The sequence below is a fragment of the Monodon monoceros genome, unplaced genomic scaffold (assembly GCF_005190385.1).
Source record: "Monodon monoceros isolate NGI ecotype Baffin Bay Population unplaced genomic scaffold, NGI_Narwhal_1 Super_Scaffold_8, whole genome shotgun sequence".
Lineage (NCBI taxonomy): Eukaryota > Metazoa > Chordata > Mammalia > Artiodactyla > Monodontidae > Monodon > Monodon monoceros.
In genome coordinates, this window is record NW_021703785.1 from 14,009,877 (window position 1) to 14,022,533 (window position 12,657).

At 36.7% G+C, this 12,657-nt stretch overlaps 1 protein-coding gene across 1 annotated transcript in view; it reads left to right on the forward strand.

Moving 5' to 3' along the window:
• The window catches only part of UGGT2 (UDP-glucose glycoprotein glucosyltransferase 2), a 163,218-nt gene that overhangs the window by 113,131 nt on the left and 37,430 nt on the right, over window positions 1-12,657 (forward strand). The window contains exons 25-29 of the mRNA XM_029210526.1: window positions 1,258-1,360; window positions 3,575-3,654; window positions 5,987-6,170; window positions 10,454-10,612; window positions 10,962-11,047. Coding sequence (XP_029066359.1) covers window positions 1,258-1,360; window positions 3,575-3,654; window positions 5,987-6,170; window positions 10,454-10,612; window positions 10,962-11,047 — 612 coding nt within the window. The remainder of the gene's footprint in view (window positions 1-1,257; window positions 1,361-3,574; window positions 3,655-5,986; window positions 6,171-10,453; window positions 10,613-10,961; window positions 11,048-12,657) is intronic.

The window sequence follows — 12,657 nt, forward strand, 5'->3', positions numbered from 1 at the left end:
TCCATCTCTCTAGGTCAGAAGACCCATATTTGAAGTGAATTTTACATTAGCTTTTATTTGATTGCTGAGAAATTATTTCACTGCTGAAGTCTAGATATTTATAGTCTTCTTGTACCAAAGAAGACTAAGATCCCTGTAGTCTTAGAGGGGTACAGTTTGATTTGGTAAAATCTTTTTACCTTTGTAATATGTAAGATATTTAATTTATACATCTCCAAAAAAACTGATTTCCTATGTTATTGTAGTGTTAAAACAGTAATCAATTGGACTGTTCTGTACTTTTCATTAAATATATCCTTTAAACTTTTCATTAAATTAAATATAGAATGGATTATCTCCTACTGGCCTTTTCTGTGCTTTTAGTGATTTTCCCAACGTTTTCCTTTAAAGATTAGTCCGTCTTCTAACTTAGATCAGTGAAAGACAAAAACGGAAAGGTCAGAGGGGAGGAGGTGTGGAGAGGATGACTTAGGTCAAAATAACATGAAAAATTTGGGTGTTTTTCCCGAGCTTTCCTGTTATAATATGTTGGGTTTTTAAAACTAGTAAGTTTAATAGAAGTACTGAATAGTTAATTCTGCCATTCTCAAATCTGAGAAAATATATTTAACACAGAAGCATCTTTGTTTTATTTATTTATTTATTTTATTTATTTATTTTTGGCTGTGTTGGGTCTTCGTTTCTGTGCTAGGGCTTTCTCTAATTGCAGTGAGAGGGGGCCAGTCTTCATCGCGGTGCACGGGCCTCTCACTATCGCGGCCTCTCTTGCTGCGGAGCACAGGCTCCAGATGCGCAGGCTCAGTAGTTGTGGCTCACGGGCCCAGTTGCTGCGCGGCATGTGGGATCTTCCCAGACCAGGACTCAAAGCCGTGTCCCCTGCATTGGCAGGCAGATTCTCAACCGCTGTGCCACCAGGGAAGCCCCTGTTTTATTTTTTTACGTTGTATGATCCATGAGAATTTGGGGGGCTTAAAATTATAAAGTTTTTTCACTATAATAGTATTGTTCTTTGAAGAGTTTTTAAAAAATCATTCGTCCATAATTTCTTACTTTCATTTTCTCTAATTCTTTGCAGTTTTCTAATTTAGTGAATGCAAACATTAAACTTTTAAATTTGCATTTTCTTCTGTGAAATAACCAGGATTTTTTAATCCAGTGAAAAAGAAAGAAATTTATAAGAATGTACGTAGCTAAGATTAATTAGGCAATTGAATAAACTTAACTGATCAGTGTTCATCTTATTTTTTATTTTTCTAGCATTATAAAGATAAATTCTCAGGAGAATGATATGTCCTTTGATGTCATTGCTATTGTTGATCCATTGACAAGAGAAGCACAGAAGATGGCACAGTTATTGATTGTAAGATATCATATTTTATTAAATATTATATATATTTATTATATGATATATACTTCTTTTATTTTGAAATTTATAATCTTTTCAGGTATGTTTTCAAGTATAATCAAATGTTTGCTCTTGATTCTTTCATACAACATTCTAAATAGATTGTCATATTTCAGTGTAGAAAATGAAATGATACAAGTATGCCTATGATGTTATGGCAGTACCAGGTTAGGTGTTAATGTGGACGTAATTTCTGTCCCCATCGCCCCCAAAATTCATATGTTAAAGCCCTATCCCCAGTGTGACTGTATTTGGAAATAGGGCCTTGGGGAAGTAGTTAAGGTTAAATGAAACCCTGTGGGTTGGGCTGTAATGCAGTAGGATCGATAGCCTTGTAAGAAGAGGAGAAGAGAGATCTTTCTCTCCTCACAAACATGCCTCATTCTTTCTTTCTGCATTTGTATACCTTCAAACTTTAACTTCTTTAGACACACTATTCCTATTATTCTCTAGAAAACAGAGATCAGTAATCATACCTATGAGGAATGGAGGTAGTATGATTCATTCCCTTATGAATCCTATGGGGATTCATTATCCAAAAAAAAATTGCTTACCTCTGAAGCTTTTACGTAAACATAGAATTTAGGAATAAGAAGTATGGGTTATACAGAAATATAAAATATGGAATTGCATTCCAGTTTACATCATTGGTAATAGTAGCATACTTTGTTTCTGAGCAACTCAGAACCTCACATAGCATATTATTTCTTACTGTAGAGAAAATGTATGCTGTAAATTTGTGCTATAAAGCACAAATTAATTTACTGGAAAAAATGGTCAGTGTCTCATTTAACACTTGGAAGAAACAGTGGCTCAGCAGCCTCCATTGTAGCTAATAGGAGTGATAGAATGGGAATTAAAACTCAAAGCTCTTAAATCTTTGGTCTGTACATTCTAATTTCTCCTCAAACCTGTATCCTTTCCCTTCCATATATCTGTTTTATTCTTCTCCTTTTACCTATGTCCTTTGTTGTCTAATATCTTTCAAATCTTCACTGACTTGTTGCCTGTATGGAGGTGGGGACTATCAAAATTAATAATTCTCCTACTTCAGTGCTCTCGGGCAGGGCTCCCCAACCCCGGGCCGTGGACCAGTAGCGGTCCGTGGCCTGTTAGGAACCAGGCCGCACAGCAGGGGGTGAGCGGCGGGTGAGCAAGAAAAGCTTCCTCTGTATTTACAGCCGCTCCCCATCGCTCACATTACCACCTGAGCTCCACCTCCTGTCAGGTCAGCAGTGGTATTAGATTCTCAGGAGCGCGAACCCTACTGTGAACTGCGCATGAGAGGGGTCTAGGTTGCGCACGCCTTATGAGAATCTAATGCCTGATGATCTGAGGTGGAGCTGAAGAGGTGATGCTAGTGCTGGAGAGTGGCTGCAAATACAGATTATCACTAGCAGAGAGGTTTGACTGCACAGAGACCATAATAAATCAGTTGCTTGCAGACTCATATCAGAGCCCTACCAGTGAGTGGCAAGTGACAACAAGCTCAGGGCTCCCACTGATTCTGCATTATGGTGAGTTGTATAATTATTTCACTATATATTACAATGTAATAATAATAGAAATAAAGTGACAGTGAATGCAATGCACTTGGATCATTCCAAAACTACCCCCCACCCCGGTCTGTGGAAAAATTGTCTTCCACAAAACCCGTCCCTGTTGCCAAAAAGGTTGGCGACCGCTGCTCTAGGGAAATAAAAAGAAAAGAGAGTATTTTATCTGTATGTAGCCAAGACCTTCCTACATCTTTTACAATGTAGATGAAATTCCAAAAGGATCAGGGCACCCTTGCCATCGTTGTTGTGAGGTCACACTTTGTCTTTCAAGTCAAGGTTCTAATAATTATTTTACTTGTTCTTCAGTAGTAAGGAAATTTGGATACCAATAAAGAAAGTCACACTAGGCAAAAGGTAGGCAGCATAACCTTTGGGCAGTGAAATCAACTGTGTGGATTCAAATCTTACTTCTGCCATGACTTACTGTGTGATCTTGGGCAAATTACTATATCTGTCTGTGCCTCAGCTGTGTAAAAGTAGCTACCTCAAAAGGATGTTGTGTGAATCAGATGAGATAACGGATGTCAAGTATTAATGTAGTAGCTGGTAGATAGTAAATGCTCAGTAAGTGTTAGCTATTAATTTCAAATATGGAAATTTTTTCTAATAGGTACTTGGCAAGATTATCAACATGAAGATAAAATTGTTCATGAACTGTAGGGGTAAGCTTTCAGAAGCCCCTTTAAAGAGGTGGGTCTATGTGAACTTAATTTCATTTTGAAAAATTTGCAAATGCTAAAAGGAAAAAAAACATAATTACTGCATCTGTTGTTTTTTTCTTCACAAAATGTTTAACTGAAATAGATCAGAAGATCAGAGATAACTTATTAACCTTAATTGATATAAAACTAAAGTAACCTAACCAGTAAAATTGACCCAATCTAATTACAGAATTTACATGGTTTTGTGTTCATCCGTGGGTGTTTTTAAAAATGTGATCTAGGAATACCTATTTAGAAGTATACAGTGTGGGGCTTCCCTGGTGGCGCAGTGGTTGAGAATCCGCCTGCCGATGCGGGGGACACGGGGGTTCATGCCCCGCTCCGGGAGGATCCCACATGCCGCAGAGCAGCTGGGCCCGTGAGCCATGGCCGCTGAGCCTGCGCGTCTGGAGCCTGCGCTCCGCAACGGGAGAGGCCACAGCAGTGAGAGGCCTGCGTACCGCAAAAACAAACAAACAAACAAACAAACAAACAAACAAAAGAAATATACAGTGGGCTCAGCAACATGGATGGACTTAGAGATGATCATACTAAGTGAAGTAAGTCAGAAAGAGAAAGACAAGTACCATATGATATCATAATATGTGGAATCTAACATATGATACAAATGAACCTATCTACAAAACATAGACAGACTCACAGATACAGAGAACAGACTTGTGGTTTTCAAGGAGGAGGAGTTGGGGGAGGGATGGATTGGGAGTTCAGGGTTAGCAGATACAAATTATTATATATGGAATGGATAAACAACAAGGTCCTACTGTGTAGCACAGGGAGCTATATTTAATATCCTGTGATAAACCAGAATGGAAAAGAATATATATACAGTCTATGCATAACTGAATCACTTTGCTTTCCCGTTTGTTCTGGATCCTTGCTTTATCACATAGTCCCTGGTTCTGTATCTCTAACCTCTCTACTAGCCCTCTTCTTTCAGTCTTAAGAGTTATTCAATTTTTAAAAAGAAATAAACTTAACTTCCTCTCCTCTGGAGCCCTGGCTTTTCCTCCTCTTCTCCAGTCTTTGTCATCTCAGCTTTGCACAAGTGTGGCCAAGCCCCCTCTTCATCTCTCATTCACCGGTACCTCCACTGAAGTTGGGCTTTAACTGAATCACAAAGAAATTGCTGTTTGCAACATCCATGGGATACTTCTTACTTAATGATGTTTCTGCTGCATTTGACAGTACCAGCTACTTGGTTTGGACTGTGTTCTCTCCAGGGTCTCCTCTTACCCACTCTTCTTTTTTGACTCTGCCAGCCTGCCTGCCATAGGCAGCTTCACGGCCGCCAGTGATGAGCGCCCCTGGGGTCACACTCAGCGTAGGTTCTCCTTGAGTGCAGGCTGCACCTGGTGATTTGCTTTCAGTGAACAGAATATGGCAAAAGTGATGGAATGTCTCCTCTGCAATTAGGTTGTGAGAGGCTGTGACTTTTGTCTTGCTGGCATTCTCTCTCTCTTGCTCTTGTGTGCTTCTCTACGCTTGCTGGAGATGCCCTTGTGGCAAGGACTGAAGGAGGTCTCCAGCCAACCACTAGTGAGGAGCTACTGCCCTCGTGCCGGTGGACCTTGAGGAACTGCAGGAGCCTAGGAGTGGATCCTTCCCCCATGGAGCCTTGAGATAACCACAGCACAGCGGCCACCTTGATTGTAGTCCCAGAATAGTGACAGTCAATGTTCTTAGTATTATAACTGTTTCTTATTGTGTAAGATACTAGGGGGTGAGGCTAAATACGTTAAGATTGCTGGTACTTCTAAAAGCTCTAGTAATAAGCAGTTGCTTAATTAACTCACTCCTGTTTGTTTTTAATTTTGCACTTTTTGAATTAGTACCAGAATCTTAGCTTAAATTTTACTTGCTTTCTGGTTATCATTTCTCTTCATGTTCTTAATGGTGCTAAGAGCTAATAAAAATCACTAAAAATAGACCATGCTCAAACTTTGAAGAAGGAACAATGAGTGAATACAGATCATAAACTGCTGGAACCTGCATAAGTCAGTATATCTTAAAGGGATTCTAATCGTGTTCATTAAGAAATAATTAACAAGGGTATATAATATACACAGTCTTATAATAGATAACAGTGTAAGCAGAATAATGATTGCCTACCATTTACATAAGCATTAACCTCAGTATAGCGTGTTTTTAGTCTTTAAGACTTTAGTGTGTTTTAAGTCGTTAGCGTGTTTTTAACTTAAGACTTTCTGGTCATGTTTTTAAGCCATTTTCAGTTTTAAAATATTTTAGAAGAAATCTCAGTTTTGGTCACACTATGAATTTCATTTATGTTCTACCAACAGCTTCTACCGTTTTGTTCTGGAACCGGAACTGACGTTACCACCTAATGATGTTACTGGACCAGTGGCAAAATTCTTGGATATCCCTGAATCACCCCTTCTAACCCTCAACATGATTACTCCTGAAAGCTGGTTGGTTGAAACAGTACACAGCAACTGTGACCTTGATAATATTCATTTAAAGGATGTAAGTTACAAAGAAAGAGGAATAGGATAAATTCTTATGAGCTGTTATTCCTGTACCAAGTGCATACTCACTGCTCACCAGAATTTTCTCCTTTATGATTCTAGGCCCTGATCCAGTCTTTCCTTTGATTTTCGAGTTTCCCTAACTTCCAAATTCAGCTTCTCTGGTTTTATGGGTTCTTAAATGCCCTCACTGTTTTTGTTGCTTCAGAAGTGCTACCCTAAGATGAACAATGTAGAAACTATGGAGACAGATGAATGGCAGTTTAGGACAAAACCATTAAGTACCTTTGCCCTTCAGGTTTTGTTTTTAACTCAGAGAGGAAAAGTTTCATCTGAAATTCTTTTTTGCCCCACAGCTCATAGCCAGAGAAAGCAGTTCCAATGAGATTAGGGTAGAAAGCAGGAAAAAGTTTGCTTATATACTTCGGGCTGAGTGCATTCTTTCCCACCACCTCCAGTGTGACCCTTGTCCAGTAAATGACCGGACTTCTCTTCCCCACCTGTAGTCATTCAATCCACAGCACACACACACAGACAAAAAACAAAACCACCGACAGGAGACTATTTTATAATATTCGGAGTCTTTCCAAACATTCTATTCAAAATTGGAAAGGCATTCAGAAAGCACACAAAAAAAAACCAGAAGCATTTTAGGAGAGTTTACCTAGAAGACATGTATCTAGAAACTGGGGTGGCTGGGGGCAGTACTTCCTTTTCACTGTCCTCCCCGTTGCCCGGTCCTGCACAGCCTCTGACCTATTTCCAGTTCTGCATTTGACAGCTCCTTCAGAAGGTAGCCATTACCTTGACCCAAGCATAAACATTTTACCTCTAATAATCTGGTTAATTCAGATTGTTCTGAATTGTTGTTCATTATTTGTTTCTCATGCTTTTCATGTGTCACCTTTTGTCTAAAGATTTTCCTTCTAGGCAGCTTTCTTCTGATTCACTCATGTGTAGATTCTGTGGGATCCTGAGTCACTTCCCTGGAACATACTCACCTATACCACCAACTTTACCCACCCGGAGAAGAACCTGAAACTCAGTCATAGCAATCATCTGAAATTGGTCCTTCAAATTGAGGGAAAAAATAGAAAGAGAGCAAAACAATGAAATCCATGAGAGAAAGTTCAGAAGTGAATTTGGCATGAAGTAAAAAAAAATCCTGTTTCCTCCATGATTAGTTGGATCTCTTTTGGTCTATTGGTTCTTCATTAAGAGAGTTAGTTCAGCAATATATATCAGTAAATAACTTGAAAGATTCTAACCAAAAGGGTAAAAAGTTTGCGGTGGGAGAATTAATGCAGCTTAAAGATTTTAAATTGAGTCTGCTGGTAAAAAAATTTTAGTTTCTACTGTACAGTTAATAGAGATTAAACATTTTGTTGTGAGTGGCAAATATAGCAATGCCTTTTTAGAACCTATTTAAATGAACAGTATTTTAGAAGACTAAAATAAACAGAAATAATTTCCCCTATCGTCGTAGATTATATGAGTAAACAAAAGGAAATTACAAATTCTAGCAGCTGTAAAAGTTAACTACCTCTAAGGCTCTTCTCTTCCACTCTGTGCTGTACATACTTACGGTATTACCTGCAACTATCCTAGAAAAGTATGAAATAACAAAGACATGTGCTCAAGTAGAAAGAAGGAGTTGTAGGTAAAGGAAAAAAGTGAGACTAATAATGAGAGATGTGTCACTACACACTAGCTTGTATAGTCAGTACTCCTTCCTACATCTAATTCCCGAACATTATATAACCACCTGAAAAAAGCTTGATCTAGAAAGATTCTTCCTTCCCAGGTCTTTGTTCACATGGTTTATTGCACAGCCGGCATTAATGCCATTATTAAAGGTGACAAAAGTGGTTCTAGGAAAACTTAAAGTGTGACAGTTACTTTTACCTGGAGTTCAGAGGTGGTTCTCAGAGCTTGTAACTAGAACTGCGTCCAAAGGCTCTCTGGTTATATTTCATCATAGCCTTTATCTGACAGATGTCAAAATACCTGAAACAATAGTGATTGTTTACCCAGTAAAGAGGAAGTGAGTAAATAAAAGATTGCTGAAGGAAAATGGTATGTGGCTATGTTAAAAGGAATTCACAGAAAAATGCATTAGCCCCTTTTGAAATATAAATAATTTAGACATCAGTTTTATTGACAAGGCATTCATTACCAATGTAAATGTCAAAGAATTCCTATTTGAATGCCATAGATAATATTAATAAACCCAAATGTTAATCTTTATAATCAAACTTATACTTTTATTAAAGGAGGAAGCTAAATTCTTAACTATTCAGTCACAGAACAATACAGTAAACACTTCTATTTAGAAATACTAATATGCACCAAAGTTATATTGGAAAGATATTAAATTCATGTGTCATGTCAACAGTTAATATTTAGAACAGATAAATAAAAATATAAAGGAGATGTAAACATCAAAAAAGATCACTAGCCTTCCTATTCTTGCTAAAAATAAACCTTGATAATAGGAACTAATTTAACTCAAATCACCTTTATGAAATTATTATAAAACTTTAAATATTCACAAAATTTTAAATACTCACTAGAAAGTACTCTTTGAAAAATGAATTTGCTATTTTTAGTGTTGTGGTTTGAATAAGTCAACACAATTGATGTCTGTTATACAAATATATAAGGAAGAGAAATTTTCACATTAATGTATTATAAATGAAGATATTATTTAGTCACAAACTGATTGAATGTATTTGAACTCTGCCCTGATATCTAATTCATAATTTAAAATAGTTAAGCTTTACTTCGTAATCCCTCTGGGGCAGTTTCCTTGTCTGTAAAGTGAAGGAATTAAGCTAGATGATCTCTAGGATTTCTCATATTCTGAGACTATCCCATAGAAATCTTTCTATCCAAAATGCTGTAAGGATTGTGGATACAGGTTAATGAAGTATATGAAGTTCATCACTAGAGTAGTAATAACTCAACAACTAATTCAGAGCTCAACTAAAGTCATTGAAACAAATGCTATTTTCAAACAAGTTACTTATTTCATGTTCTTAAAAACAGTAAAATTATAAGAACAGGGCTCAAGAAAGAAATACTGTACACAAGTGCTATAATTATTTCTGTAGTAATTATAGTCAAAGAAAAACAACTATACAGTACAGAATATTTTCAAATACTCTGTACGCTAAACACCATTAAAAGTAGTATCAAAAACTTCATAGTGTGAAATAAAATTAGAGATAGATAGCATCATTGTCTTATCTGCTCAACAAAATTTGCCAGACTATATAAAAATCACTTACCATTTGATTTATTTTTATGTTTAGTTATGTTTTTCATGTGATGTAGAGAAAATACTTTCTCCCTAAAATATTTATTATAACATTTGCAATAGAGTAAAATCTGGAAACGTTTGGAATGTCCAGACATTTAAAAGGATGTTTTAAAAAGAGGACATGGGGCTTCCCTGGTGGCGCAGTGGTTGAGCGTCTGCCTGCCGATGCAGGGGACGCGGGTTCGTGCCCCGGTCCGGGAAGATCCTACATGCCGCGGAGCGGCTAGGCCCGTGAGCCATGGCCGCTGAGCCTGCGCGTCCGGAGCCTGTGCTCCGCAACGGGAGAGGCAACAGCAGTGAGAGGCCCGTGTACCGCAAAAATAAAAAAAAATTAAAAAAAAAATAAATAAAGGACTTGTTCTTAGAAAACTATATTTAATGAAAAAGGTTATACTTTCTTAGAAAAAAATTATGGAGCAAAAGTAGAAATCAGTGCATTGATGTGTATATGAATGTTTAGTCTGTAGGTAGTTTCTATTTTTTCCCTTTTACACTTTCTTATATTTGCTAAATTTTCTTTAATGAGCATATGTTCTTTTGAGTGCAAAACAATTCACCGTTAATTGTTTTTAATTGCAAGAAAGGTGATAATGATGACAAGTTGGCCTTCTTGCCAGGTCTGAAGTAGGAGATCTAGGGCACAGCCAACGAAGCAGATTCTTTGAGTGCTACAACTTACCGAGCCACCCATCCATTCTCACATCTCTCCTGCTTGTGATTTTGGTGCATGTATCATGATGTTGGAGTAGAGCTGATGTCATGGGAAAGGAAGAAAATTCATCTTGAGCTTTAGTGTTCAAGAAATTGATTCAGCTATTAGGTTCACTTGTCTAAAAGAAAGACTTGAGGTTGCCCCCAAAAATATATTGGCTAATATTAAAATAATCACATATATTTATTACAAAATTTACATTATGAGAATTACTAACACCAAAAACAATGACATATTTCCTCCGTAGATTGAGAAAACTGTCACAGCAGAATATGAACTAGAATATCTACTGCTCGAAGGACATTGCTTTGACATAATCACAGAAGAACCTCCTTGGGGTCTGCAGTTTACACTGGGCACAAAAAATAAACCTGTTGTGGTTGATACAATAGTGATGGCCAATCTTGTAAGTATTATACATACTCAATGGATGATACTTAATTAGATGTTTTGGTGAAATCCTCCAAGTTTTCCTAATAATATGAAATAATTTGTATCCTACTGTTACTGAACAGCTCCCAGAAAAAAATCCTTGAATAAGGTAATTAAATAAAGCGAACATGAAGGGAGTCATACTTTCAGAATGTGCTTTTAAGGTTATTGCAAAGTCTTCTTCCTTGGAATTCATTTGTAGAAATCATTCGTTCCACAGTTAGTAAACACTTATCTTGGAGTATTCATGAATAATCTTTCTTGAACAATTGGACCTCATTTTCATTCATATAACCATGATCATGTTTTTCTCATCTTAAAAGGGATATTTTCAATTAAAAGCAAACCCAGGTGCTTGGATACTGAAATTACGCCAAGGAAAATCTGAAGACATCTATCAAATAGTTGGGTGAGTTATATAAACCACTTTCAAATTTTTATATATAAATAAGTTTTTAGTGTGATATGACCAAGATCATCAAAACAACTAAAATACTCACAAATACCATTAGTATAAAACAAAAACTTCTTATAAAACTGTGACATTTGTTCCTATCATTGTTTTATTTCAAAATATAAAAGGTATGACTAAAGTACACATCTTGTTCTTTACTCCATCTCCTGATTTTCTATAGACTTTTCCATGTGTTAACATAATGAACATCTTTATCGTTTAATGACTATATAGTATGTATAGCATCTTATATAACAAAGCCATTATCTGTGAGTTATGTTCAGTTTTTCATTTTTATAAATAAGTATTGGTTTCTTTCATAGTAAATTTCCTACTCATTAATGAGACTAGTATAAAGCAGGGATCATCAAACTTTTTCTATTATAGGAGCCAATAGTAAATGTTTAATGTTTGAGGGCACATGATTTTTGTCAATATTTTCTTTTTCAACAACCATGTTAGAATGTAAAAATCATTTTTAGCACAGGGGCCATACAAAAATAAGCCACCAACTTGATATTGCTCACCAGCCATCGTTTACCAGCACCTGGTAAACTCTTTTTTGTACCCCTTAATATCTGTAGTGTTCATTTATTTCAATAAGCATTTATTGGGCACCTATGATTATAACAAGCAGTGTGCTTAACAAAGGTAATATATGGGCAGAGGTTATTGTACCTTTTTTCAATGCTTTTTTCCCCTTTTCCTTATAGTGCCTAGAACATAGTGTCATTCAACAAACATGCTTAATAATTTAAGCATACAAAGCTGGGAATGCTGAATTCTTCTTTTTAAATCTTTTTTTTTATTATTGAATGAAAGATTCTTTAAATTCTATAGTGCTTTACAATTTTCAAAAGTTTCACACACACTATTTCATGTAATCCCATAATAACCCTTTTCTTCCCTATCCCTATAGTGCCCCCCTTTCCCTCTCCCCACTGGTAACCACTAGTTTGTTCTCTCTCTATATTTGTCAGTCTGCTTTTTTAAAATATTATTCACTAGTTTATTGTATTTTTTAGATGCCACATATAAGTGATATCATACAATATTTGTCTTTCTCTGACTACTTCACTTAGCATAATGCTCTCCAAGTCCGTCCATGTGCCTGCAAATGGCAAAATTTTATTTGTTTTTAAAGGCTGAATAGTATATGTGTGTGTGTGTATATATACACACACACACACAGAACACAGCTTCTTTATCCATTCGTCTGTCGATGGACGCTCAGGTTGCTTCCATGTCTTGGCAATTATAAATAATGCTGCTGTGAACACTGGGGTGCCAGGACTGGAATTGCTGGATCATATGGTAATTCTATTTTTGGTTTTCTGAGAAACCTCCATACTGTTTTCCACAGTTGGCTGCACCAATTTACTTTCCCCCCAACAGTGTAGGAGGGTTCCTTTTTCTCCACATCCTTGCCAACATTTGTTATTTGTGTTCTTTTTGATGGTGGCCATTCTGACAGGTGTGAGGTGATATCTTGTTGTGGTTTTGATTTGCATTTCCCTGGTGACAAGCGATGTTGAGCATCTTTTCATGTGCCTGTTGGCCATCTG